The sequence below is a fragment of the Hyperoodon ampullatus genome (assembly GCF_949752795.1).
Source record: "Hyperoodon ampullatus genome assembly, chromosome: 8".
NCBI classification, from domain to species: domain Eukaryota; kingdom Metazoa; phylum Chordata; class Mammalia; order Artiodactyla; family Ziphiidae; genus Hyperoodon; species Hyperoodon ampullatus.
In genome coordinates, this window is record NC_136921.1 from 56,183,350 (window position 1) to 56,209,241 (window position 25,892).

Below are 25,892 nucleotides of genomic sequence, written 5' to 3' on the forward strand. Positions count from 1 at the left end.
TTTTAAGATCCTTATTGCACTCATTCATAAAGTTTACAATAATAGTTGTTACACAGTTGAACTTATGTATAATTGTGCATGTAAATGCCATTTGTGTCTCTTGTATTTATTGAGACTCTACAAAAGCTTTCTTTAGGAGGAAAAGGTTCCAGAGCTCTGAAAGTGTGAAAATACCATTCTGGGTAATAAGGAGATATTTAAAGGTTCACAATCAGATCTTAGAAAATTCACTGGACCAGATGCCTGATGGATATGGTTTGACAGGAAATAGTTGCAAGACAGAGCCTGGCCCACTGCCTGTGGTCCTGAACCAACTCCTAATCCCAGGACCATACTGTTTGACCTTTCCCAGGACTTCTGAACCAGGTGTGAAGAGACAGCCGGAGAGACAGAGGAGACTTTGATTTTGATCTGGTTTACAAGTGATTGCAGATGGCAAGAAAGAAGCCACAGCTGATCTTACCCAAGTATGAGATGACTGAACGAGAGTTCCCAGGATATATACCTGGCTGTGCCGGTAGTCAGCAAGGTACTTCTAGAAGTTCAGGGAGTTGTGCAGGCATAAACGTCAGCCCAGTAGGTCGGATGAGGAAGCGTTGCACTCCATTGAGTTATAACAGAGAGCACATAGCCTTCCCAATCCCCTTCTATCCTCATTGTTAACTGCTACTTCCACAACCATGAAGGCAGCATATTATGTTTTACAAAGTGCAAAACTGGTGGTGTATACTTTTCATGGTTCAATTAAAGTGAGGCTGTCTTTTAAAAAGGGAGATATACAGATCATGAACTTCAGAGAGAGTCTGGGCTGAAGGTGGAGGCCTGTGAATTAATATTAGCTTATAGGTATTAGATGAAGTCACAGGTATGAGGACCCCTTGAAAGTAACACCCTATAAATTAATTCTTTTAATAATTCCTACTAACTTTTTCAAATATTATTTTTAACATTTTTATTTAGGTTTCATTATTCTTTTTATGTCGAATCACTATAATTTTTTTTTAATTTTATTGGAGTATAGTTGATTTACAATGTTATGTTAGCTTCAGGTGTACAGCACAGTGATTCAGTTATATATACACATATATTCATTCTTTTTCGGAAGCTTTTCTCATATAGGTTATCACAGATTACTGAGTAGAGTTCCCTGTGCTATACAGTAGAGGTTTCATTATTCTTCCATCCAGTTATCATTACTTATTATTCAGTTCCATTCTCCCAACTTGTAACTCCTTACTCTCCATCTCCACTGTTTTTCTTACTTAACTCCTTTACCAACTACATTTTATTTAAGATTTAAAGCATTTTCCAAAGTGTCCTAAGAGTAAGGCCTAAAGAAATAAAAAGTTGTGAAAAGTCCAGGCTGTTCCACCCTGCCAGTCAGATTTACGTATTCAGTTTTTACTGGGCACTTACTGTGAATCAGGCACCGTGATGAATGCTGGAAACATAAAGGTGAGCAAGATATGGTAGCTGCCACCAAGGAGTTTACAAGAGGAAGAGTCAAGTAAAAAATAACTAATAATAATAATAAACAATATGACAAGTGCAGTGATCTAAACTTTCACAGTTTCCTCTAGGAGCCACATGGAGTCCCTTGATCCTAAGTCTGACCCAGCAATTAAGTCACCATCAAGTATCCCTATACAGTTGACCCTAGAACAGCACAGAGGTTAGGGTTGCCCACCCCCTGCAGTCAAAAATCTGGGTACATTCAGCCCTCCATATCCACAGTTCTGCATCCACAGATTCAACCAACCACAGATCGTGTAGTAGTGTAATGCGTAATTAGTGAAAAAATCTGCATATAGGTGGACCATGCAGTTCAGACCTATGTTGTTCAAGGGTCCACTGTATTAGGTTCTATGGAGAAGACAAGAAAGAAAGAGGTATAATTGAATCATGAAAATAAGACATTCACACGTGAATATAATTATTAAAATCAAATGGCAGTGTGTCAGAGTTCTTCAAAGGTACAGAACCAGTAGGATAGATGATAGATAGATAGATAGATAGATAGATAGATAGATAGATAGATAGATAGATAGATGATAGATAGATAGATAGACATGGGTGATAGAGAGAGAGAGAGAGAGATAATAGACAGATAGATAATCTAAAGAGCTGTATTTCAAAATATTGTTCTTGCAATTATGGGGGCTGGCAATTCTGACACCGTAGGACAGACCCCAGAAACTCTTGGGCAAAAGTCGATGCTGCAGTCTTGAGGCAGAATGTCTTCTTCCTCAGGGAAGAAGTTTTGCTTTTAAGACATTTCAACTAATTGGATAAGGCCCACTCACAACATCAAGAATAATCTACTTAGAGTCAAACTGTTTGCTCTGGAGAAAACACCAAAGGGTGTGACTGAACAACTTTTGCTGAAGATATTGGGTGTATGACACATGGATCCAATCAACCATCTCAGCATAAACAAGAAGCAGAGACACACTTATCCAGAAAAGATGCTTGGAGGGCGCTCTTAGTGATGGCTTGGACCCCAGTGAACTACACAGGAAACTGACAAGGTTTTAAGAATTTTATGCCATCAGAAACGTTGCCAGGGACTTCCCTGGCTGTCCAGTGATTAGGACTCTGCACTTCCACTGAAGGGGGCATGGGTTGGATCCCCAGTCAGGGAACTAAGATCCCACGTGCCACGCGGGGCAGTCAAAAAAAAAAGAAAGAAACTTTTCCAGCCTGGACTGAGGCACAGAGACGGGACAAAATAAAGAAAGAATGACTCTGAGGGCAGAGCCATGGATGCAAAGACCAGGGCTGACAATACCTCCTTGGGCTACGAGGGAGGGGCTGCTACCCCAGCTCACCCAGAGGACAGTGAGCTTGCTTCTTCCCAGAATGATCCATGATCCCAAATGATGGAACAGTAAAATGTCCTTCAAGATCTAAGGAGGAGGTCTAGGGGAAACTGACCCAGATTAGAATTTAGATTTTACTCTTAGTAATAGTAAGATTTTTTTCTTCTAGACCATTTGAATTATTATGTGACTGAATACAATGTATTTTCCTTAAAAACAATTAAAGTAATATATAAGATATATATTATTTATATTACATTTGGAGAACATATAAATAAATATTAAAATATTAGTAATTGTAAAGACTAATTTTCTTCAGCTTTCTTAGTTTCATTTTCTAGAGTAAATTTCATTTTGTACTTAGAAAAAATTTTTATTTATAAGGCAAATGTTATATTATTATTTATATTACATTGTTCAAGCTTTTTTGTGTGTCAGGTCCATTACAGTATTAGTGTGGAAAGAGCAGTGACTTGATACAAAAGACTTGATTTCTAGACTTATTGCTACTTCTCAATACTTAGACCTTGGACAAGTCTCTGAAGTCCTCTCAGGCTACAGAGACTCTGTAATTCTCAGCATAAATGTCAGGAATGATTAATGCAAAAATAATTTTGACATAGTTATCAGTTTCATATACACAAGCAATATGCATTGAGGTTTTTTTTATTATTAAATAGATGTTTTTTGTGTGTGGAAACTGACACTGATCTTACAAAACATACTTATGTTGGACCATCATAAAGCAGCACATTTATGTAGGATCCTGTAAAAATCCCCAATAGACTATGAATATTTACATTTAAGTGAAATATCATCTGTGTATCTAAAACCATTTGAAAAATTATTTTAAATTACTGAATGTAATGTTTGGTGAAAGATGTAATCAATAAATGCTGACATTTTTAACTGAAAAAAGAAAAATCAACTTACTGGCAAAGTTAACCACATCTACAAAATACCTTCACAGCAGCACCTGGTATTTGCACCTTGTGTTTGAATCCTGAGTACTAGAGCCTAGCCTAGTTGGCAATTAAAACTAACCCTCACAGGCAGTACGTGCTAATTGCTGGATTACTGGTACCTGAAGATTGAAATATCAAATGGATTTGATGGTAGAGTACAAAGCCATACACAGTACACCTCTCCTAACCCCTGTCTCCTGCCCTGTCCACCCACCAACCTGCCATGTTACCTCATCCTGCATTGAAACTCTGCCTAAACTGGCATAAAAAATACAGTATCTGCCATTTCCACTTCTCCTTTCACTGCTCTTCCCTCTGTTGCAAACTTTCCTTTTTAAATGCCAACTTTTAGGGGTCAAGACACAGATGCCTGTTGTCTTTCCCAGACCATTATATTTCAGAAGTATTTATGTGTTCCTGTCATGCAAAGCTCTTCTCTCTCATTGAAAACTTGGATGGGGCTTCTAAGGATGGGGGGTGAAAAGAGACAGTGCCACTTACCATGCTGAGTCACTTATTCCTTAACAGTGAAAGGACTGTTTCTATTAGATGATCAAAAGAATACCTTCTGTGACTTTGCAAAACGTGGGTTAAATGAGATTGCACTCTGACCCTGTTTTACTTGGGAAGTATAGCCATAACCTAACATTTAGCAGCCCTCTAACACAAGGCATCTTAAAATTTACCTCTAGTCTGTTCATAATTTGTTAAAGAGCCCCTTTTATGCAGCTTGCGAATACAAAATGAAGTCTGTTTTCTTTCACACCATTTCTTTTATTTTTTATTGAAATATAGTTGATTTACAATGTGTTAGTTTCAGGTATACAGCAAACTGATTCAGTTTTATATCTATCCATCTATCTATCTATCTATATATATATATATATATATATTCTTTTTCAGATTCTTTTCCCTTATAAGTTATTACAAAATGTTGAGTACAGTTCCCTGTGCTATACAGTAGGTCCTTGTTGGTTATCTTTTTTATATATAGTAGTGTGTGTCTGTTAATCCCAAACTCCTAATTTATCCCTCCCCCCAAACCTTTAGTAACCATAAGTTTGTTTTCTGCCTGTGGTTCTATTTCTGTTCTGTATATAAGTTCATTTGTATAATATTTTTTAGATTCCATATAAAAGTGATATCATATGATATTTGTCTTTCTCTGTCTAGCTTACTTCACTTAGTATCACACCATTTCTTTTAAATGTTTACAGAAATTATGGTATGTGCATGCACACATGCGTTTATACACGTGATATTTCTGTGTGTCAGAATGTGGGCTTGTGTGTGTGTGTGTGTAAGATTTTTTGCAGAGGTTGTGTCATCGATTTTCCAGATTACTGTCATCAAGATAAAATAAGAATTGCCATATTTAACCTTAGCAATAAAACTATGCCAAGCCTTGCAATCTAGCTTTTTGGCTCTTACTACTAAGATTTCTGTCTTCACATTTATGTTTCCTGTTAGTTCCTATATCAATTTAGAAAAATGTAAAGGGTAGCTATTAAAAGATATCTGGAAGGTAAAATGAATTTGCTACTCTCAGCAGAAAGGACGTCCATTGTTTAGCTTTCTTCTCCTAAGCAATCATTTGTTTTTCAACTTGCAAGATGAATTTTGAAACAATGCCACATGACGCCACAAAATATAAATAGGTACAATTAATACATTGATATATGTTTGATTCTGTCATTCTTCATTCCCTTTATGTCATTCTTCTTTTAATCTGGTGACAGTTCTGTAATGGAGCACCAGAAATATGACTTCAGGGCAAGCCATACTACTAATCATCAATATAGCATTGTAGGTTGTCCAGCAGATACATGTTCTCTTGTCAGCAGGGATGATACTCTGCAAAATTTCGACCCAGAGAAAATGCTTTCCAAAATTTGTTTACAAGCAAAAAATTTAATGGGATGCTAATTTCTATCATAACAGGGTTTTTCCTTTTTCTTCCTGCTGAGCAGGTCGTTGTTTCATTTTAACTGAAGGATACGGGACAGAATTGTTAGAGCAATCCAGTTATATAAGCTATATATATATGCAACATAAATGATGCCTTAGACCACGTTTCATTATTGGTTCTACAATTGTTCAGCTATAGTGGGATCTGCAGGCCACCTCTATGTTGTATAGCAGTGGTCACTTTGGGGGTCCCTGGCTTGAACTAATACTACCCCAGTGAAATAATTAATGTATTCTATCAAGAACAGCACTATAAACAAATCTATCAAACAAACCAGTTATTCTTCCGAACTGGCATTTAGCAATGACTGTCACTGTGAAAAAACATTAATAAATGCTTCCAGGATATCCAGGGGGGGCAAGCCAGCTGCCTTTAAAAATATTTGTACAGATCTGTATCAATTTATCTCTAGTAGCATATGCCAGTCCTGTTATCATGGAAAAGCCAATCCTCCCAGCTTGGTATAAATTCACAAGTTTGGAGCACTCAGCTCATTCTGCCTGATCCTGGAAAGTCATAATTATTTTTCCTTGATGGACAGAGGACTACATATTTTTGATGTACTATAAAATAGTTAAGGGTACAGCCTTCGTTGTTAATGGAAGGTGATCTATTCAATCTATGCGTGGTACATTATTTCTATTATTGCAAGCATTTCACAGAAAATCAGTATTGGCAATAAATATTTTATATTCAGTGTACACACCAAAAACTGAAAACATCCACTTGAGGTATAGACGCTATAATTACGAGAAAAAAATTCGGTTGTTTTGTTTTATCTTTTATTCATTTATTTATTTTCTTCAACATCTTTATTGGAGTATAATTGTGTTACACTGTGTTAGTTTCTGCTGTATAACAAAGTGAATCAGCTATACGTATAAATACACCCCCATTACCCTCCCTCTTGCATCTCCCTCCCACCCTCCCTAACCCACCCCTCTAGGAGGTCACAAAGCACCCAGCTAATCTCCCTGTGCTATGCAGCTGCTTCCCACTAGCTATCTATTTTACATTTGGTAGTGTATATATGTCCATGCCACTCTCTCACTTCATCCCAGCTTACCCTTTCCCCTCCCCGTGTCCTCAAGTCCTTTCTCTACAACAGCATCTTTATTCCTGTCCTGCCCTTAGGTTCTTCAAAACCTTTTTTTTTTTTTTTTAGATTCCAAATATATGTGTTAGCATACGGTATTTCTTTTTCTCTTTCTGACTTACTTCACTCTGTATGACAAACTCTACGTCCATCCACCTCACTATAAATAACTCAATTTCATTTCATTATATGACTGAGTAATATTCCATTGTATACATGTGCCACATCTTCTTTAACCATTCATCTGTCAATGGACACTTAGGTTGCATCCATATCCTGGCTATTGTAAATAGTGCTGCAATGAACATTGTGGTACATGACTCTTTTTGAATTATGGTTTTCTCAAGGTATATGCCCAGTAGTGGGATTGCTGGGTCATATGGTAGTTCTATTTTTAGTTTTTTAAGGAACCTCCATAGTGTTCTCCATAGTGGCTGTATCAATTTACATTCCCACCAACTGTTGAAGAGGGTGCCCCTTTCTCCACACCCTCTCCAGCACTGATTATTTGTACATTTTTTAGTGATGGCCATTCTGACTGGTGTGAGGTGATACATCACTGTTCTTTTGATGTGCATTTCTCTAATGATTAGTGATGTTGAGCATCCTTTCATGTGTTTGTTGGCAATCTGAATATATTCTTTGGAGAGATTTCTATTAAGGTCTTCTGCCCATTTTTAGATTGGGTTGTTTGGTTTATTGATATTGAACTACATAAGCTGCTTGTATATTTCAGATGTTAATCCTTTGTCAGTTGCTTCGTTTGCAAATATTTTCTCCCATTCTGAGGGTTGTCTTTTCATCTTGTTTATGGTTTCCTTTGCTGTGCAAAAGCTTTTAAGTTTCATTAAGTCCCATTTGTTTATTTTTGTTTTTATTTCCATTTCTCTAGGAGGTGGGTCAAAAAGGATATTGCTGTGATTTACATCATAGAGTGTTCCGCCAATGTTTTCCTCTAAGAGTTTTATAGTGTCTGGCCTTACATTTAGGTCTTTAATCCATTTTGAGTTTATTTTTTCTGCATGGTGTTAGGGAGTGTTCCAATTTCATTTCTTTACATGTAACTGTCCAGTTTTCCCAGCACCACTTATTGAAGAGGCTGTCTTTTCTCCATTGTATATTCTTGCCTCCTTTATCAAAGATAAGGTGACCATATATGTATGGGATTATCTCTGGGCTTTCTATCTTGTTCCATTGATCTATATTTCTGTTTGTGTGCCAGTACCATATGGTCTTGATTACTGTAGCTTTGTAGTATAATCTCAAGTAAGGGAGTCTAATTTCTCCAGCTCCACTTTGTTCCCTCAAGACTGCTTTGGCTATTCGGGGTGTTTTGTGTCTCCATACAGATTTTAATATTTTTTGTTCTAGTTCTGTAAAAAATGCCATTGGTAATTTGATAGGGATTGCGTTGAATCTGTAGATTGCTTTGGGTAGTATACTCATTTTCACAATATTGATTCTTGCAATCCAAGAACATGGTATATATCTCCATCTGTTGGTATCATCTTTAATTTCTTTCAACAGTGTCTTATAGTTTTCTGAATACAGGTCTTTAGGCTCCCTAGGTAAGTTTATTAATAGGTATTTTCTTCTTTTTGTTGCAATGGTAAATGGGAGTGTTTCCTTAATTTCTCTTTCAGATTTTTCATCATTTGTGTATAGGAATGCAAGAGATTTCTCTGCATTAATTTTGTATCCTGCAACTTTACCAAATTCATTGATTAACTCTAGTAGTTTTCTGGTGGCATCGTTAGGATTCTCTATGTATAGTATCATGTCATCTGCAAACAGTGACAGTTTTACTTCTTTTCCAATTTGTATCCCTTTAATTTATTTTTCTTCTCTGATTGCCGTGGCTAGGACTTCCAAAACTATGTTGAATAATAGTGGTGAGAGTGGACATCATTGTCTTTTTCCTGATGTTAGAGGAATGCTTTCAGTTTTTCACCATTGAGAATGATGTTTGCTGTGGGTTTGTCGTACATTGCCTTTATTATGTTGAGGTAGGTTGCCTCTATGCCCACTTTCTGGAGAGTTTTTATCATAAATGGGTGTTGAATTTTGTCAAAAGCTTTTTCTGCATCTATTGAGATGATCATATGGTTTTTATTCTTCAATTTGTTAATATGGCGTATCACATTGATTGATTTGCATATATTGAAGAATCCTTGCATTCCTGGAATAAATCCCACTTTATCATGGTGTCTGATCCTTTTAATGTGTTGTTGGATTCTGTTTGCTAGTATCTTGTTGAGGATTTTTGCATCTATACTCATCAGTGATATTGGTCTGTAATTTCCTTTTTTTGTAGTATATTTCTCTGGTTTTGGTATTAGGGTGATGGTGACCTCATAGAATGAGTTTGGGAGTGTTCCATCCTCTGCAATTTTTTGGAAGAGTTTTAGAAGGATGGGTGTTAGCTCTTCTCTAAATGTTTGATAGAATTCACCTGTGAAACCATCTGGTCCTGGACTTTTGTTTGTTGGAAGATTTTTAATCACAGTTTCAATTTCATTACTTGTGATTGGTCTGTTCATGTTTTCTATTTCTTCCTGGTTCAGTCTTGGAAGGTTATACCTTTCTAAGAATTTGTCCACTTCTTCCAGGTTGTCCATTTTATTGGCATAGAGCTGCTTGTAGTAGTCTCCTAGGATGCTTTGTGTTTCTGTGATGTCTGTTGTAACTTCTCCTTTTTCATTTCTAATTTTATTGATTTGAGTCCTCTTCTTCTTTTTCTTGATGAGCTTGGCTAATGGTTTATCAATTTTGTTTATTGTCTCAAAGAACCAGCTTTTAGTTTTATTGATCTTGCTATTGTTTTCTTTGTTTCTATTTCATTTATTTCTGCTCTGATCTTTTTGATTTCTTTCCTTCGTCTAACTTTGGATTTTGTTTGTTCTTCTTTCTCTAGTTCCCTTAGGTGTTAGGTTGAATTGTTTATTTGAGATTTTTCTTGTTTCTTGATGTAGGCTTGTATAGCTATAAACTTCCCTCTTAGAAGTGCTTTTGCTGCATCCTATAGGTTTTGGTTCGTCGTGTTTTCATTGTCATTTTTCTCTAGGTATTCTTTTATTTCCTCTTTGATTTCTTCAGTGATCTCTTCGTTAGTTAGTAACGTATTGTTTAGCCTCCATTTGTTTGTGTTTTTTACGTTTTTTTCCCTATAATTCATTTCTAATCTCATAGTGTTGTGTTCAGAAAAGATGCTTGATATGATTTCAGTTTTCTTAAATTTACTGAGGCTTGACTTGTGACCCAAGGTGTGATCTATCCTGGAGAATGTTCTGGGCACACTTGAGAAGAAAGTGTAATCTGCTGTTTTTGGATGGAATGTCCTATGAATATCAATTAAATCTATCTGGTCTATTGTGTCATTTAATGCTTGTGTTTCCTTATTTATTTTCATTTTGTATGATCTGTCCATTGGTGTAAGTGAGATGTTAAATTCCCCCACTATTACTGTGTTACTATTGATTTCCTCTTTTAGAGCTGTTAGCAGTTGCCTTATATATTGAGGTGCTCCTATGTTGGGTGCATATATATTTATAATTGTTATACCTTTTTCTTGGATTGATCCCTTCATCATTATGTAGTGTCCTTCCTTGTCTCTTGTAACATTCTTTATTTTAAAGTCTATTTTATCTGATATGAGTATTGCTACTCCAGCTTTCTTGTGATTTCCATTTGCATGGAATATCTTTTTCCATCCCCTCACTTTCAATCTGTATGTGTCCCTAGGTCTGAACTGGGTCTCTTGTTGACAGCATATATATGGGTCTTGTTTTTTTTTTTTTTTTTTTTGTGGTACGCGGGCCTCTTACTGTCGTGGCCTCTCCTGCTGCGGAGCACAGGCTCCAGACGCGCAGGCGCAATGGCCATGGCTCATGGGCCCAGCCGCTCCGCGGCATGTGGGATCCTCCCAGACCGGGGCACGAACCCCTGTCCCCTGCATAGGCAGGCGGACCCTCAACCACTGCGCCACCAGGGAAGCCCTGGGTCTTGTTTTTATGTCCATTCAGCAAGCCTTGTTCTTTTGGTTGGAGCATTTAATCCATTCATGTTTAAGGTAGTTATCGATATGCATGCTCCTGTTACCATTTTCTTAATTGTTTGGGGTTTGTTTTTGTAGGTCCTTTTCTTCTCTTGTGTTTCCCACTTAGAGAAGTTCCTTTAGCATTTGTTGTTGAGCTAGTTTGGTGGTGCTGAATTATCTTAGCTTTTGCTTGTCTGTAAAGTTTTTGATTTCTCCATCAAATCTGAATGAGATTCTTGCCGGGTAAAGAAATCTTTGTTGTAGGTTCTTCCCTTTCATCACTTTAAGTATATCATGCCACTCCCTTCTGGCTTGTAGAGTTTCTGCTGAGAAATCAGCTGTTAACCTTATGGGAGTTCCCTTGTATGTTATTTGTCATTTTTCCCTTGCTGCTTTCAGTAATTTTTCTTTTTCTTTAATTTGTCCCAAGTTTATTACTATGTGTTTCAGCATGTTTCTCCTTGGGTTTATACTGTATGGGACTCTCTGTGCTTCCCAGACTTAGGTGGCTATTTCCTTTCCCATGTTAATGAAGTTTTCGACTGTAATCTCTTCCAATATTTTTCTTGGGTCCTTTCTCTCTCTCTTCTCCTTCTGGGACCCCTATAATGCAAATGTTGTTGCATTTAATGTTGTCCCAGAAGTCTCTTAGGCTCTCTTCATTTCTTTTCATTCTTTTTTATTTATTCTTTTCCACAGCAGAGAATTCCACCATTCTGTTTTCCAGGTCACTTATCCATTCTTCTGCCTCAGTTATTCTGCTATTAATTCCTTCTAGAGAATTTTTAATTTCATTGATTGTGTTGTTCATCATTGGTTGTTTGCTCTTTAGTTCTTCTATGTCCTTGTTAAAAGTTTCTTGTATTTTCTCCATTCTATTTCCAAGATTTTGGATCATCTTTACTATCATTACTCTGAATTCTTTTTCAGGTAGACTGCCTATTTCCTCTTCATTTGTTTGGTCTGGTGGGTTTTTACCTTGCTCCCTCATCTGCTGTTTCTCTGTCTTCTCATTTTGCTTAACTTACTGTGTTTGGGGTCTCCTTTTCACAGGCTGCAGGTTCATAGTTCCCGTTGTTTTTGGTGTCTGCCCCCAATTGGCAAGGTTCGTTCAGTGGGTTGGGTAGGCTTCATAGTGGAGGGGACTGGTGCCTGTGTTCTGGTGGATGAAGCTGGATCTTGTCCTTCTGGTGGGCAGGACCAAGTCTGGTGGTGTGTTTTGATGTGTCTGTGAACTTATTATGATTTTACGCAGTCTGTCTGCTAATGGGTGGGGTTGTGTTCCTGTCTTACTAGTTGTTTGGCATAGGGTGTCCAACACTGGAGCTTGCTGGTCATTTGGTGGAGCTGGGTCTTGACGTTGAGATGGAGATCTCTGGGAGAGCTCTGGCTGATTGATAGTACGTGGGGCCGTGAGGTCTCTGGTGTTCCAGTGTCCTGAACTCTGCTCTCCCACCTCAGAGGCTCAGGCCTGACACCTGGCCGGAGCACCAAGACCCTGTCAGCCACATGGCTTAGAAGAAAAGGGAGAAGAAAAAAAGAAAGAAAGGGAAAAAAATGTTTTTAATTAAATAAAATAAAGTTATTAAAATAAAAAGTTAAAAAATATATTATTAAAATAAAAAATAAAAGTAATAAAAAAAGAGAGCAACGAAACCAATAAACAAAGCCACCAATGACAACAACTGCTAAAATCTAAACTAAGACAAACATATAAATCAGAAACTAGTCAGTCACATAGAGCAAACCCCAAGTCTATAGTTGCTCCCAACATCCACCACCTCAATTTTGGGATGAGTCATTGTCTCTTCAGGTATTCCACAGATGCAGGTACATCAAGTTGATTGTGGAGCTTTAATCCGCTGCTTCTGAGGCTGCTGGGAGAGATTTCCCTTTCTCTTCTTTGTTCCCACAGCTCCTGAGTTTCAGCTTTGGATTTGGCCCCACCTCTGCATGTAGGTCGCCCTCTGGCATCTGTTCTTTGCCCAGACAGGAGGGGGTTAAAGGAGCGGCTGTTTAGGGGGCTCTGGCTCACTCAGGCGTGGGGTAGGGGTATGGATGCAGGGCGAGCCTGCGGCAGCAGAGGCCAACATAACATTACAATAGCCTGAGGCGTGCCGTGCGTTCTACCCCGGACGTTGTCCCTGGATCACGGGACCCTAGCAGTGGCGGGCTGCACAGACTCCCAGGAGGGGAGGTGTGGGGAGTGACCTGTGCTTGCACACAGGTTTCTTGGCGGCTGCAGGAGCAGCCTTAGTGTCTCATGCCCGTCTCTTTGGTCTGCACTGATATCCGTGGCTCACGCCCGTCTCTGAAGCTCGTTTAGGTGGTGGTCTGAATCCCCTCTCCTTGTGCACCCTGAAACAATGGTCTCTTGACTCTTAGGCAGTTCCAGACTTTTTCCCGGACTCCCTCCCGGCTACACGTGGTGCACTAGCCCCCTTCAGGCTGTGTTCACGCTGCCAACCCCAGTCCTCTCCCTGGGATCTAAGCTCCGAAGCCCGAGCCTCAGCTCCCAGCCCTGCCCGCCCCGGAGGGTGAGCAGCAAGCCTCTCGGGCTGGTGAGTGCCGGTCAGCACCGATCCTCTGTGCGGGAATCTCTCCGCTCTGCCCTCCGCACCCCTGTTGCTGTGCTCTCCTCCATGGCTCCGAAGCTTCCTCCCCACCACCCCCTTCTCCGTCAGTGAAGGGCTTTCCTAGTGTGTGGAAACCTTTCCTCCTTCACAGCTCCTTCCCAGAGATGCAGGTCCCGTCCCTATTCTTTTGTCTCTGTTTTTTCTTTTTTCTTTTACCCTACCCAGGTACGTGGGGAGTTTCTTGCCTTTTGGGAGATCTGAGGTCTTCTACTAACGTTCAGTAGGTGTTCCGTAGGAGTTGTTCCACATGTAGATGTATTTCTGATGTATTTGTGGTGAGAAAGGTGATCTCCACGTCTTACTCCTCCATCATCTTGAAAGTCCTCTCTACCTTTCATTTAGAGCATTCATCAGTTCTTGTGAAAACCATAGACATTAGCCAGATTTGTTGCCTATTAGCATAAATTGACACACCTATAAACATAAAGGCAAACCTACATTATTTCAAAATATTGTTATTTACCCAGAACATACTTGGTTCATTATCAAGAAGCATTAATATATATTGTAATAATTATATAGGATAATAGAAAAGTGTTACACCACAGTTATGGCAAAGGTCTGACTGTCCTAGAACCCAAAAAAACATCTATTGTTACCTTCAACAGCTCTTAGGAGGTTTAAGGGTGAAACACAAAGCCTGCTAAGGTTGCCACCCCTAAGCACAAGACCTCCAAGTAAGGAATTTAGCACTGACTGAAACTTGGAGCCTATTTATTGTTAAAAGAAATGGACATGTACTTTAAATTATAAGACAAATAAGTTCTGAGCATCTAACATAGCATGGTGACTGTAATTGATAATACTGTATTGTATAATTGAAATTTACTAAGAACCCTATCTTAAGCGTTCTCACCAAAAAAAAGAAGAGAAAAAAGGTAGCTATGTGAAGGGATGGATGTGTTACTTAAATTACTTGACAGTAGGAATCCTCTCACAATGTAAGCATATATGAAATCATCATGTTGTACAGTTTAAATATATTACTATTTCGTTTGTCAATTATACCTCAATAAAGCTGGAAAAGAAAAGAAAAAATGAGTGTTTCACTAGGAAAAATATAACTGTTGTCTTATATTGTTATCACACTCTCATTAATAATTATAAGCAAATCAATATACGATTTGGAATAAGATGAAAAGAAATATAAATACCAAGATTGATTTATTTTCTTGTCACTGATTCATTCATTTTCAACAATCAACTAGTATATCTTGGGTTTCATTTCTCTATAAAGAATAAAGATTAATTTCTCAATTCTGTTCACCCCCTGCCCGTTGCCTCCCTTTATTAGGACTAGTGCTCCCTGCCTGATATATCTATCTGTTCATAGATAGATGATAGATAGATAGATATAGACATATATACACATATTTCCAGGCTCTTATGACAACTATACATCAGTGGGATGTTATTTATGATTATATATGTAATGCTCCTTTTCCCTAATCTTCTGCAAATCGCATGAAGACAGGCACTGCATCTGCCCTGTTTAGCAGTGTGTTCCCAGTGCCCAGAGCACAGATGCTGAACCTGGAAGGCATTTGATAGATACATGTTGAATCAGTGATTAAAAATGAATGCATTCAAAAGGTACATGCACCCCAACGTTCATTGCAGCACTATTTATAATAGCCAATACATTGCAACAACCTAAATGTCCATCGACAGATGAATGGATAAAGAAGATGTGGGACATATATGCAATAGAATACTACTCAGGCATAAAAAAGAATGAAATAACGCCATTTGCAGCAACATAAGTGGGCCTAGAGATTATCATACTAAGTGAAGTAAGTCAGACAGAGAAAGACAAATATCATATGATATCACTTACATGTGGAATCTAAAATATGACACAAATGAACTTATTTACAAAACAGACACAGACTCACAAACATAGAAAACAAACTTATGGTTACCAAAGAGGAACAGGGAGAGGGATAAATTAAGAACTTGGGGTTAACAGATACACACTACTATATGTAAAATAGATAAACAACAAGGTCTTATTGTATAGTACAGGGAACCATATTCAATATCTTGTAATAAACTTATAATGGAAAAGAATCTGAAAAATAATATGTATATATATGTATATATGTGTGTGTATGTATATATATATATATAACTGAATCACTTTGCTGTATACCTGAAACTAACACAGTATTATAAATCAACTATAATTTAATTTTTTAAAAAAAGAAAATAGGGCTTCCCTGGTGGCGCAGTGGTTGAGGGTCCACCTGCCGATGCAGGGGACGTGGGTTCGTGCCCCGGTCCGGGAGGATCCCGCGTGCCGCTGAGCGGCTGGGCCCGTGAGCCATGGCCGCTGAGCCTGTGCGTCCAGAGCCTGTGCTCCACAACGGGAGAGGCCACAACCGTGAGAGGCCCACATACCGCAAAAAAAAAAGAAAAAAAGAAAAGAAACGAACACATGCAGTTGTGACCAAGGTTTCCGGCCTCCCCACTTCTTCCCTGGACTACAGAACTCACCTCCTTACAGGTGTTCCTGCCCCTGGACCCACCTCACTCTAGCTCATTTCCTACCTCAGAGCCTCCTTCATCTCCTTGAAGTGCAACTCCAACCTTTCCTTTTCACCATTTAACTTTTGAGAAGACCAGGCTCGGGGGCACATGGCTTGCACAAGATGATGGGACCTAAGTGACAGTACCAGTTTTCCATCCCAGGGTTCCTGACTCCAACTCCTTCCAGGAAATCAAAGCATTACTGTTTCCATTGCTTGCTTTTTCCTGCTTTGGTTTTTAGCTGTTCTGATTGAGTTCATCGCCCCTGCATCTTTCATTCATTCCTTCACTCTTAGAACAATCTTTTACTTACGGAAATTCAGCCACAGACTTGATTGGGACACTCCAGTTTTTCTCTCAGTCCAATAATTTGCAAGTGCCATGTGGGAGTACCGTAGCACTCATAGGATTGCAGGCAAAGATAAAAATCAGTGGAGCCATAAACTTACTCCTGCAAAAATAAAGTGAGAATATTTCTAAACTGAGGTTTCCCACTTTCTTAAACAAGGTGTGTTAAGTTCATCCAGTCTCTTGAGCTGTATTTCGAAGCAGTGAGCTTGAAGAGCTAAGCTTCAACTTCTTAGGAAGTTGAAGCATCTCCTTCAACTTCCTGGTGCTGTATAAGTGAAGAATCAATAGGGGCTAAATAAACGTGTCAATTAGAATTGCTAAACCCCAGACTGGCACAGCAAGGCTGGTCTTGATATTTCATCCACAGGTGTTTCTTCAAATAACAAATAAAAAATAATACCTGTTAGGATAGAGCTACTTGAATTGATAATGGCATGCTATACATTGAATGGAATTTGAACCCCAGAAGCTCACATTTTAAATGCCCTTCATTTCCTTTCTATTACTTATGGGTGTAGACAAATCTCCTCCCCCTCTTCTTTCCCTGCCCCCCACAGTTTAGGACCCATCCCCACATGCAGCGACAGGGAAGAAGCAAAGCTATCACAATGAGGGACATATAGAAGATGGTTATCCCATAATTACGGCAAAGGTCTGACTGTCTCAGATGCCAAGGGAAAGCAAGTAGTGGTCATGGTCCTGCAGCACCCAACTTACTATGAATGTAGAAGTCTGCTTTGTGAGGCTGTCTTTCCTTAGCTCCATTCCCCCTGGTAAACAGACCTGCAAAGAAAGCCCCACATAAATGTTGATACTGACTCATTGGATGTACAGAGTCAAGTACGATGGAGCTCCAAAACTGAGAAAAGGGACATTTGAATCTAATATGTTAAGCAAGTAATTCCAACTCCATGTGAGATATTTGTAGACTAAGCTCTTCTTTATTGAGCTATCAATTAACAAAATGGGCCCCATTTTTAAGAAATAAATACTAAATAATATAAAATAGCAATAATAATAACTGATGATGACAGACATACTTATAGCACATAAGAGTGCCAGAATAATTTATGAATAGTGTAGGGTTTCCTAAACAACTCTGACGTTATTTGAGATAATTCAGTGATGTGGTAAAGGGTTATAAATTGAAATGCTTGAGAGTTCCTGACATTTTTTTAAAAATCAATCCGAAACCAAGTACCACTGAATTAAATGTAAATTAAACTAAGCTTATGATAACAAAAATGTACAAGCCTTGTGAAAATTATGAAAGCAAAACTTAAAAAAAAAAATCTTCCCTACCTAAGCCAGAGATTAACAACAACAGTGATTAAGTCACGTTGCTAGCATGTACCCTTGAGATGAAGTGACAAAAACGGCACCTTACTTCTGTATTCTTCCTCCCCAAGGCCCAGTCTAATCATGAGAAAAACATCAGACAAACTCAAATTGAAAGGCATTCTACAAAATGCCTAACCAGTGCTCTCTGAAACATTCAAGGTCATCAAAAACAAGGAATGACCAAGAAATGGTCACAGCCAAGACAAACCTAAAAATTCATGATGACCAAATGTCCTGTGGGACCCTAGATGGCATCCTGGAGCAGATAAAGGACATTAAGGAAAAACTAAGGAAATCTGAATAAAGTATGGACTTTAGTTAATAATATGGTATAAGCATTGGATCGTTAGTTGTGACAAGTGTAAGATGTTAACAATATAGGAAACTGGGTACAGGGTATCTGGTAACTCTTTGTACCACACAACTTTTCTGTAAACTAAAACTATTCTAAAATAAAATGTTTATTGAAAAATACATAACAAATATAGTTTAAAAAAAAGATCTTCTGGTATAGTATTTGCAAAGGAAGATGCTTTTTAGTTCATAAATTATTTCCATAATTTGTGACAGTTCTCACATCTGCTACTATAAAATTCATTGCACCCTCTCTGCCTCTTGGGAAAAAATGCATTTAATTATCAGCGAAATTCAACTCCAGCCTGTTATGATGAATGATTTGAACCTGTCAGCTTCTTTTCCCCCCTAAAAACAAAAGAACTGAAATGAAATACAGTCTTCTTCCTCTATTTCCTTCCTTCCACCTGCTTCATTTAATTGATGAAGGTTTGAGGTTTTATTAATCTTTTTGAGCTCCTCTCCAAGACGCAGAAAAAGCTAATATGATATCATTGTATCTAGCTAATGTGTGTGCTTTGTGAAATTGATACACCCTGCCAAGACATAAATTACTTAAGCTTTGATAAATGTGTTGAAATCAGGGAATGTTCAAACAGATAAAGCACAGCAATTCCTCTTTTTCTCCCTTTTTTAAACTCCATTTTGTGCATGCCGTTAAATGTTTTTGCATTATTATTGTAATATGGTGGGACAAAATATAGCAGTGATACTGATATTAGCATAGGAAGCCCCAGCAAGTACAAAAGTATTGGGGGATACAGCCTTGTGTTTTGCAGATAACATCTAACAACCTTGCCTTGGACAGAGTGGTTTGCCAACAGGCTCAGAACCACCTACGGTCCTCTCCCAGCAGGCTGTATCACCGAAATTGTCTATATAGGAATGAGGGCACCTGCCAGACACATTGTACTTTCAGATCCTTTGCTGACTCATTTTGTAGGTTGGAATCAAAGATCCACAAGCACATTTTGTTGGCAAAAAGAGCTCACCTGTCCCTGTGATATGAATATGACTCAGATGTCAGCGAGACTGGAAACACGAGGAAGCATTTGATTGATGCTCTGGGGTTGAGAAGGTCAATTTCTACTCGTTAATGTATCATATGGCACTGAACAAGTTGCTTGATTAACCACTAATCAGTTTCCTGGAGACTGGAGACCATATAATCCTTCGAAAACAATTCTTGGATAGGAGGCATGGGACTACACTTTGGACCATGCAAGAGCCAGCAGTCACTGAATGCCTTTTGCAAGAGATTGGGCTCAGTAATTTCTATCCATTCTTTTTCTTTTTTTTTGGCTGCGTCAGGTCTTAGTTGCAGCACATGGGATCTTTGTTGAGGCCTGCAGAATCTTTCCTTGCAGCACAGGCTCTGTAGTTTGCGGCACGCAGGCTCTCTCATTGAGGCGTGAAAGCTCAGTAGTTGTGGCACGAGGGCTTAGTTAGTTGCTCTGCATCATGTGGGATCCTAGTTCCCCAACCAGGGATAGAACCTGCATCCCCTGCAGTGGAAGGCAGATTCTTTACCACTAGGCCACCAGGGAAATCTCCATCCATTCTTTTATTTAGTCCTTACAATCAAACAGCAAAGGACATAAAGGTGAGAAAATTTGGGCTCACATCAAATACTTCAAGCTAAGGGGGTGATGAGGTCATCAGGCACCAAACCCTATGCTTTTTCCACCATGCTGCTTTCATATTGGGAGGTTATGGATGAGTGCAGGCAGGGTTGTGGTTGATCCAAACCCCAGTCATTCCTGGTTAGGTCTTTTGAGGTGAAGCATGAGCCCTGGGGACTTTGGTCACACAACTGTCTTTGTAGACCTGTTTAGGAGAGGGTGCCCTCTCAGCAGTGATGCATGCCTATAAGAAAATGTTTCAGGGAGAAGGCTGAACAAGTTACACCAAAGGGAGAGGAAGTTGGGAGAGGAGGTACAATTGTTGGCTTTTTAAGAGAACTAGAAGTATATTTACCCTTTTAATTATACTCTTCTACCAATACATCATCATCCAATAGTTTTTTTAAATTTGGGTTTAGATTTGGAAATCAGTACTTGTAAGAACCGTCCATGCATTTTAGAGTAAAAAACAGATGAAGTTATACACAGCTTTTCTCACCTTGTTTAATGTTATCAAAGCAAGTGACAAATGCGATGGTCTAGGGCAAAGCAAAAAAACAAAAAGATACATCCATCTACTTTTTTTGTCTAAGGAACTGTCAGTGACTGTTTTTCATCAGAACAGAGAACAAGTATAGATCTGTGCTTAATAGTTAAATTTGATTATTTTTATATAGGCCAACCTTAAAATCAAGGGCTCCTTGAGCAGGTTTGAACCTGAAGAGTATTGTGTTAGAATATATTTTTTAGGAATCAAATTTCATTTTAAGCTCTCATCTGGAGAATCTTTTCTGAAGAATTGAAGAGCCTTTCTAAAAGCAAATAATCATGTCTAATGTATCTGTTTGATAAGCTTAGGTTTTTTTTTTCTTACGCTCATATTTCTTTAGGATGAGTCACATATGTTTGGGTCAAGTTGCTACACCATGTTACTACAAAGAAAATCTTCAGTTTTTTAAAAGTCAATAAATGACTTTTTGAGTAATTATTATTGACTAATCTCAGAACCATCACATCAGAAGTCCAAGAGATAAGAGAAGGATCTCATAATGTCTATCTCATAAGGGGACCCATCATGTATTCTAAAATACGCTAATACCAGTTAACTTGAGACTCTACATGATTGAAGACTTCTTGTTGAACAATGGGTTCAATGTTCGTAGGTTTTCAATAACAGAAAAGGAAGGAGAAAAATCAGGCAAAGGACTAAATCAAGAAAAATGATCCAGGCAGAAAAAACTCAGGAAAATGTGTAATGTAAAACAAACATTTTAAGAAAAAAAGAGAGCATGTTTCTCCTGGTAGTGAAGAGTGTCGTCATACTTGTAAATGAAAAAATATTTTTGAATGGAAAATGGATCTTAATTCTGCTAATAAAGTATTCATCAGGAGCATGGTGTGTAAAAGTAAGAATTGAGATTTTGGGGGTTATTTTGAAAAAGCAAGCTAAAAGGGGAAATTTACCCTATGAAAGAGAGAAAGGAAGGCAGGAGCGAGGGAAGAAGTTAGGAAGTTGTACGAATAGGGGAGCTGAGATCAGGAAGTAAAGGAGAAGCTCTTGAGTACCAGCAATTCTCAGGAACAGTAGTTGTGACTGTGAGCAATGACCAAGCAAGGCACATCTCATGAAATTCCAGAAACAGGCAAAAAAATAGATAATAGACAGCAAGAATCATAATCAGAGAGAAGAGAAATTGGACCTTGATCAGCAAGGGGTTTCTTATCTGCCCATGTGTCCTTGAATGTCTCCCTGGAGAGAGAACAGGACAAGTCACTTGGACCAGGTTGCATCAGTTCCCAGGAAACTCAAGTCATATCTGGAGCCTTGTACTGACCTTCATGGGCTGTATGACCAGTTGATCTGAATGAGGTTTTGTGCACATTATAATTAAGAGTGTTCAAAGACAGAAAGCTAGTTACAGTATCAGAAATACCCAGAATGTTTTGAGCCAGAAATCCTGAGTAATGATCCCTCTTTCCCTGGTGAATATGCCAGCCCTTTAATGCCAGGAGAGAGAAAGAAGCATCAACTCAGGATGTGTAAGCCCCTAAGAAAAGGTAGTACGGATTTAGGTTTTCAAAACAGTAAGAACGTGCAGCATGCAGTTTGACAAACCTCAGTAATTTAAGTAAAGAGAAAAGAATTTCTAAAAATACCAGACCTGAGTGGGGGAAAGCCTTTGGGAAATTAATCAAAGGGACCAATACGTTATTATGTGCTCCCTCCCCACCAAAGCAAAAAAAGGAAAAATCTACACATATATTTAAGTCCTTGGACTTCTCCTCTAAAGTATTTGGGTACAAGCTATAGATGAAAACACTTCTCACAAAACTCTATTAGAACTTAAAACTTTTATGAATATATAAAATGTAACCTCATATTATTAAACTCTACCATGTAGTCAAGTGCAATATTAATAATCCAAGCTTTTTTTTCAAAATTGTATTGAAAGCAATAATTTTTGTAACAATCTGAGACTGGTTTTACCAGGTGCTTTGCCAAGTTTGAAAGGGTTGTGGAAACTACATAAACACAGCCCCACTTCTTTCTCATCCTTTTCATCTTGCTGACAGTTTTCCAGAGAATCATTACCAGAGTGGTTTGTGCCATTCGAGATAAGAGGCTATCTGTGTTTCCACTAGAAACCTCTATTTTCCAGACTTTATAACTCATCTGTAAATATTCACTCCAGGCAACAGTTTCATATATTATGATTCTGTCCCTCAAAATTCATATTGACTTAGCTAAATGATTTTTAGAAATCATGAGGACTCTTACACTACAAAAAGAATAAGAAAAATCAAATGCAAATAAAGTGCTATGTTTCAGTGGGTATGATTTGAATCAAAATACTGTGGAATCCATAAAACACATGCACATGACTCTTTCCTGGCAATCCTATCTTTCAGGGTATTATTCAGTTGTAACAAAATTTAATTTATCAACAATAGGTCTATTAATTAATTCAAAATGTACATTTCCAATTTATTTCTGTTTCTATAAAGGCAGCTAAATTTGAAATTATATTTTTTCAACTAAAACTTTTGTAGAACTTCCTATTCACTCTACTTTTTGTTACAGAATTTGAAGTCGAATTATATCAGAAGTTATGAAATTATATGTCATAAGCTTTGAATACAATAATACCCTTAGTATCTGCAAAAATATTTTAAGAGTCTTATCAATATCTTATATTCAGGTGGTTTCTAGCTCCATGATAGAAACCTCAGCATTCTAGAGTTGTTTTCTATCTAAAAAAAAAAATCTTACAAATTTAATGTTTTTATGAAATAAGAGACCAAAATATACTATTTCCCCCAGTCTGGGAAGATAGAATTGTAAAGATTAGGGAACAGAGACTAAAACCACATCAACCCATTAAAATGAAATACAATCACCCTTGATATCCATGGGGGATTTGTTTCAGGATCCCCTTGGATACCAAAATCCAGGGATGTTTAAGTCCCTTACATAAAATAGCTTAGTTTTTGCGTGTAACCTATGCACATCCTCTTGTATATTTTAAATCATCTCCAGATTACTTATAATACCTAATACAATGTAAATAGTTGCCAGAGTATGACAAATTCAAGTTTTGCTTTTTGGAAATCTCTGGCTGGGGGCTGGAGTGTTGGAGGGGGTTTTCATTTGTTTTTAACTTTAATTCAGTGTTGGTCGAATCCACTGGATTCAGAACCTGCAGATACAAAGAGCCAACTGTACTCTCTTCTTGATCTCATCATTTCCGTTTTTGTACTCATGGATTACATTGCTTGAATTAAATGGTCGTCTTGTTACACTGTGGAGACCAGCTGTGTGTGTGAAATGCTATTTAGCAGGAATTGAAATAAATTACAAGAATTAACCTGGTGCTTTGGCTTTGGTATGTGTGCACTCAAAGCCTAACCTAAAGTGTGTTTTTCTTTCTTCTTTTCGAACAGCTGTTTTGTGACAGTAAAAAGGTGGTGCATGCCACAGAAGGGCTGGATTGGGAAGACAAAGATGTTGCGGGGACACTGGTGGGAAACGTGGTACACTCAAGGATCATCAATCCTCTGCGCCTGTTTGTTAAACAGTCTCCAGTCCCCAAGCCCGGACACTTGGCGTATGCAGACAGCTTGGAAAACTTTTGGGATTGGCTGGCCAATATCACGGAGGTTCAGGAGCCCTTGGCAAGAACTAAACGGAGGCCAATAGTGAAAACGGGAAAATTTAAGAAAATGTTTGGATGGGGCGACTTCCATTCCAACATTAAAACTGTTAAGCTCAACCTCCTCATCACAGGGAAAATCGTTGACCATGGAAATGGAACCTTCAGTGTTTATTTCCGACATAATTCCACAGGCCTGGGCAATGTTTCAGTGAGTTTGGTACCCCCCTCCAAAGTGGTGGAATTTGAAGTTTCCCCACAGTCTACCTTGGAGACCAAGGAATCCAAATCTTTCAATTGTCGCATTGAGTATGAAAAAACAGATCGGGCGAAGAAGACTGCCCTGTGCAACTTCGACCCGTCCAAGATCTGCTACCAGGAGCAGACTCAGAGCCACGTTTCCTGGTTGTGTTCCAAGCCCTTCAAGGTCATTTGCATCTACATTGCCTTTTACAGTGTTGATTATAAACTTGTGCAAAAGGTCTGTCCTGACTACAATTACCATAGTGAGACTCCATACTTATCTTCTGGCTGAATCTTTCTACAGCCAATAGAAAGGAAGGACAAATATATATTCAATTAGAATGACCAAGAACCAAGCCCAGCTCTTCATGGTAAAGGATCCCTTTTGTTTCTGGCAGTGAACCTTCATTCCCTATAAGGTTTTCAAACTTGAAAGAAAAAGAAACATCTTTAAATGTGAATTGTGTTTGTTTTGATCATAAGTACCTGAATCTAAAGAGTAAAACTGTGTATGAAGCCATCGCTCTCACATAGGATGGCTAAGTCCTCCAGGTATTGTTGTTTCTCTAAGAGTCGATGGTAGCAACATGTAACAGGAAAGAACCAAATTATGCATGTGATAAACATTGCTCTTGAAATGAGCCTGCCTTTGAAGTATGTTTTGGAAGATTACCTTTAAAATAGCAGATTCAGTAAAGCAACTGAAAAGATTGTATTTGGTAGATGAATTGCATTTCTTACACTGAATTCTTTTTTTATTGCTGTCTTTTCTCCCACATCTGTGCTGTTACTGATATGAGAGATGAAGGGGTAAAATTTGTTTCAAAACTCACGTGTGAAGTTACAGTGCCACAGTGGAATGAAATACATTATTATCTGAGCTAGAATTGAGTGGAGTGGGGTTTAAGCACTTAGCCCTGATTTGGTCACCATCCTCAGGATTCTCACGTGAGTAGTAACATTAGTGTATTAAGAAAGCAAATCTGGATATATTGTAAGTCAGTTCAACAATAATGACGATCAGGATGTTTTTAGATTGTTTTGTCAAATTCAGTGCTGTGAGGTGGTCAAAAATATCATAAATCTGTATTCACACTTTAACCTCATTCTATTCATTTGGTAGTATGATTTTTATATACAGGTGTAGAACAACTCTTAAATTGAGAGAAAGTGATTGTTTCCTAGGCTAGAATGGGAAAGAAATTGGAATTGGAAGGAGGAAATTCCGGGATGATATATTCATTATTTCTAGCCTCTTAGATTAAGTTCTCCTTGCATTTAATTATTTACATGAGGGATCAAATTGTGGAAATAAAGAGTATATTTAAACACTGCTACTTATTATTAAGTGTTAATAACCAAGATGCATGATTCACCAGTCTTTTGAGATGACTTCCTAATAATGTTGCTTCACACCGTGTCCTCCTCATCTTCTCTGAGGGGGTCGACAGTCATCCTGTGTCATAGAACTGGATGGTCTTTGAATTAGCACAGAAAGACAGTCTGACTGACCAGTACAAAGGTTTCTAGAACCTGTAAGACTCATGGAATAGTTACTCTTTTTTATGATAGACGTTAACTTTTTTCCCCCTTCTTATCTGTAAAATATCAGTTAAAGTAAAACATGAAATTGAGGACTAAAGGAAGACCAGTCCTAACCAACAAAAATGCTCTTACTACATTGTTCAAAAAGCCAGCAGCACTCATCTCTATTTTGCATCTCCATTCCTTTCCTTTTCTTGGTGATATCTGCACAGTGTTTGGTTTTTGTCTCTTGTAA

The 25,892-nt window shown here is 38.2% G+C and overlaps 1 protein-coding gene across 1 annotated transcript; it reads left to right on the top strand.

Moving 5' to 3' along the window:
• Positions 1–432: 432 nt before the first annotated feature.
• NXPH2 (neurexophilin 2) lies at positions 433–24,404 on the top strand (the record flags this gene model as incomplete). The annotated part of the gene is made up of 3 exons (XM_079710696.1): positions 433–576; positions 1,812–1,889; positions 23,661–24,404. The coding sequence occupies 3 exons, from the start codon at positions 433–435 to the stop codon at positions 24,402–24,404; spliced, it is 966 nt and encodes a 321-aa protein (XP_079566822.1).
• Between the last annotated feature and the right edge of the window lie 1,488 nt (positions 24,405–25,892).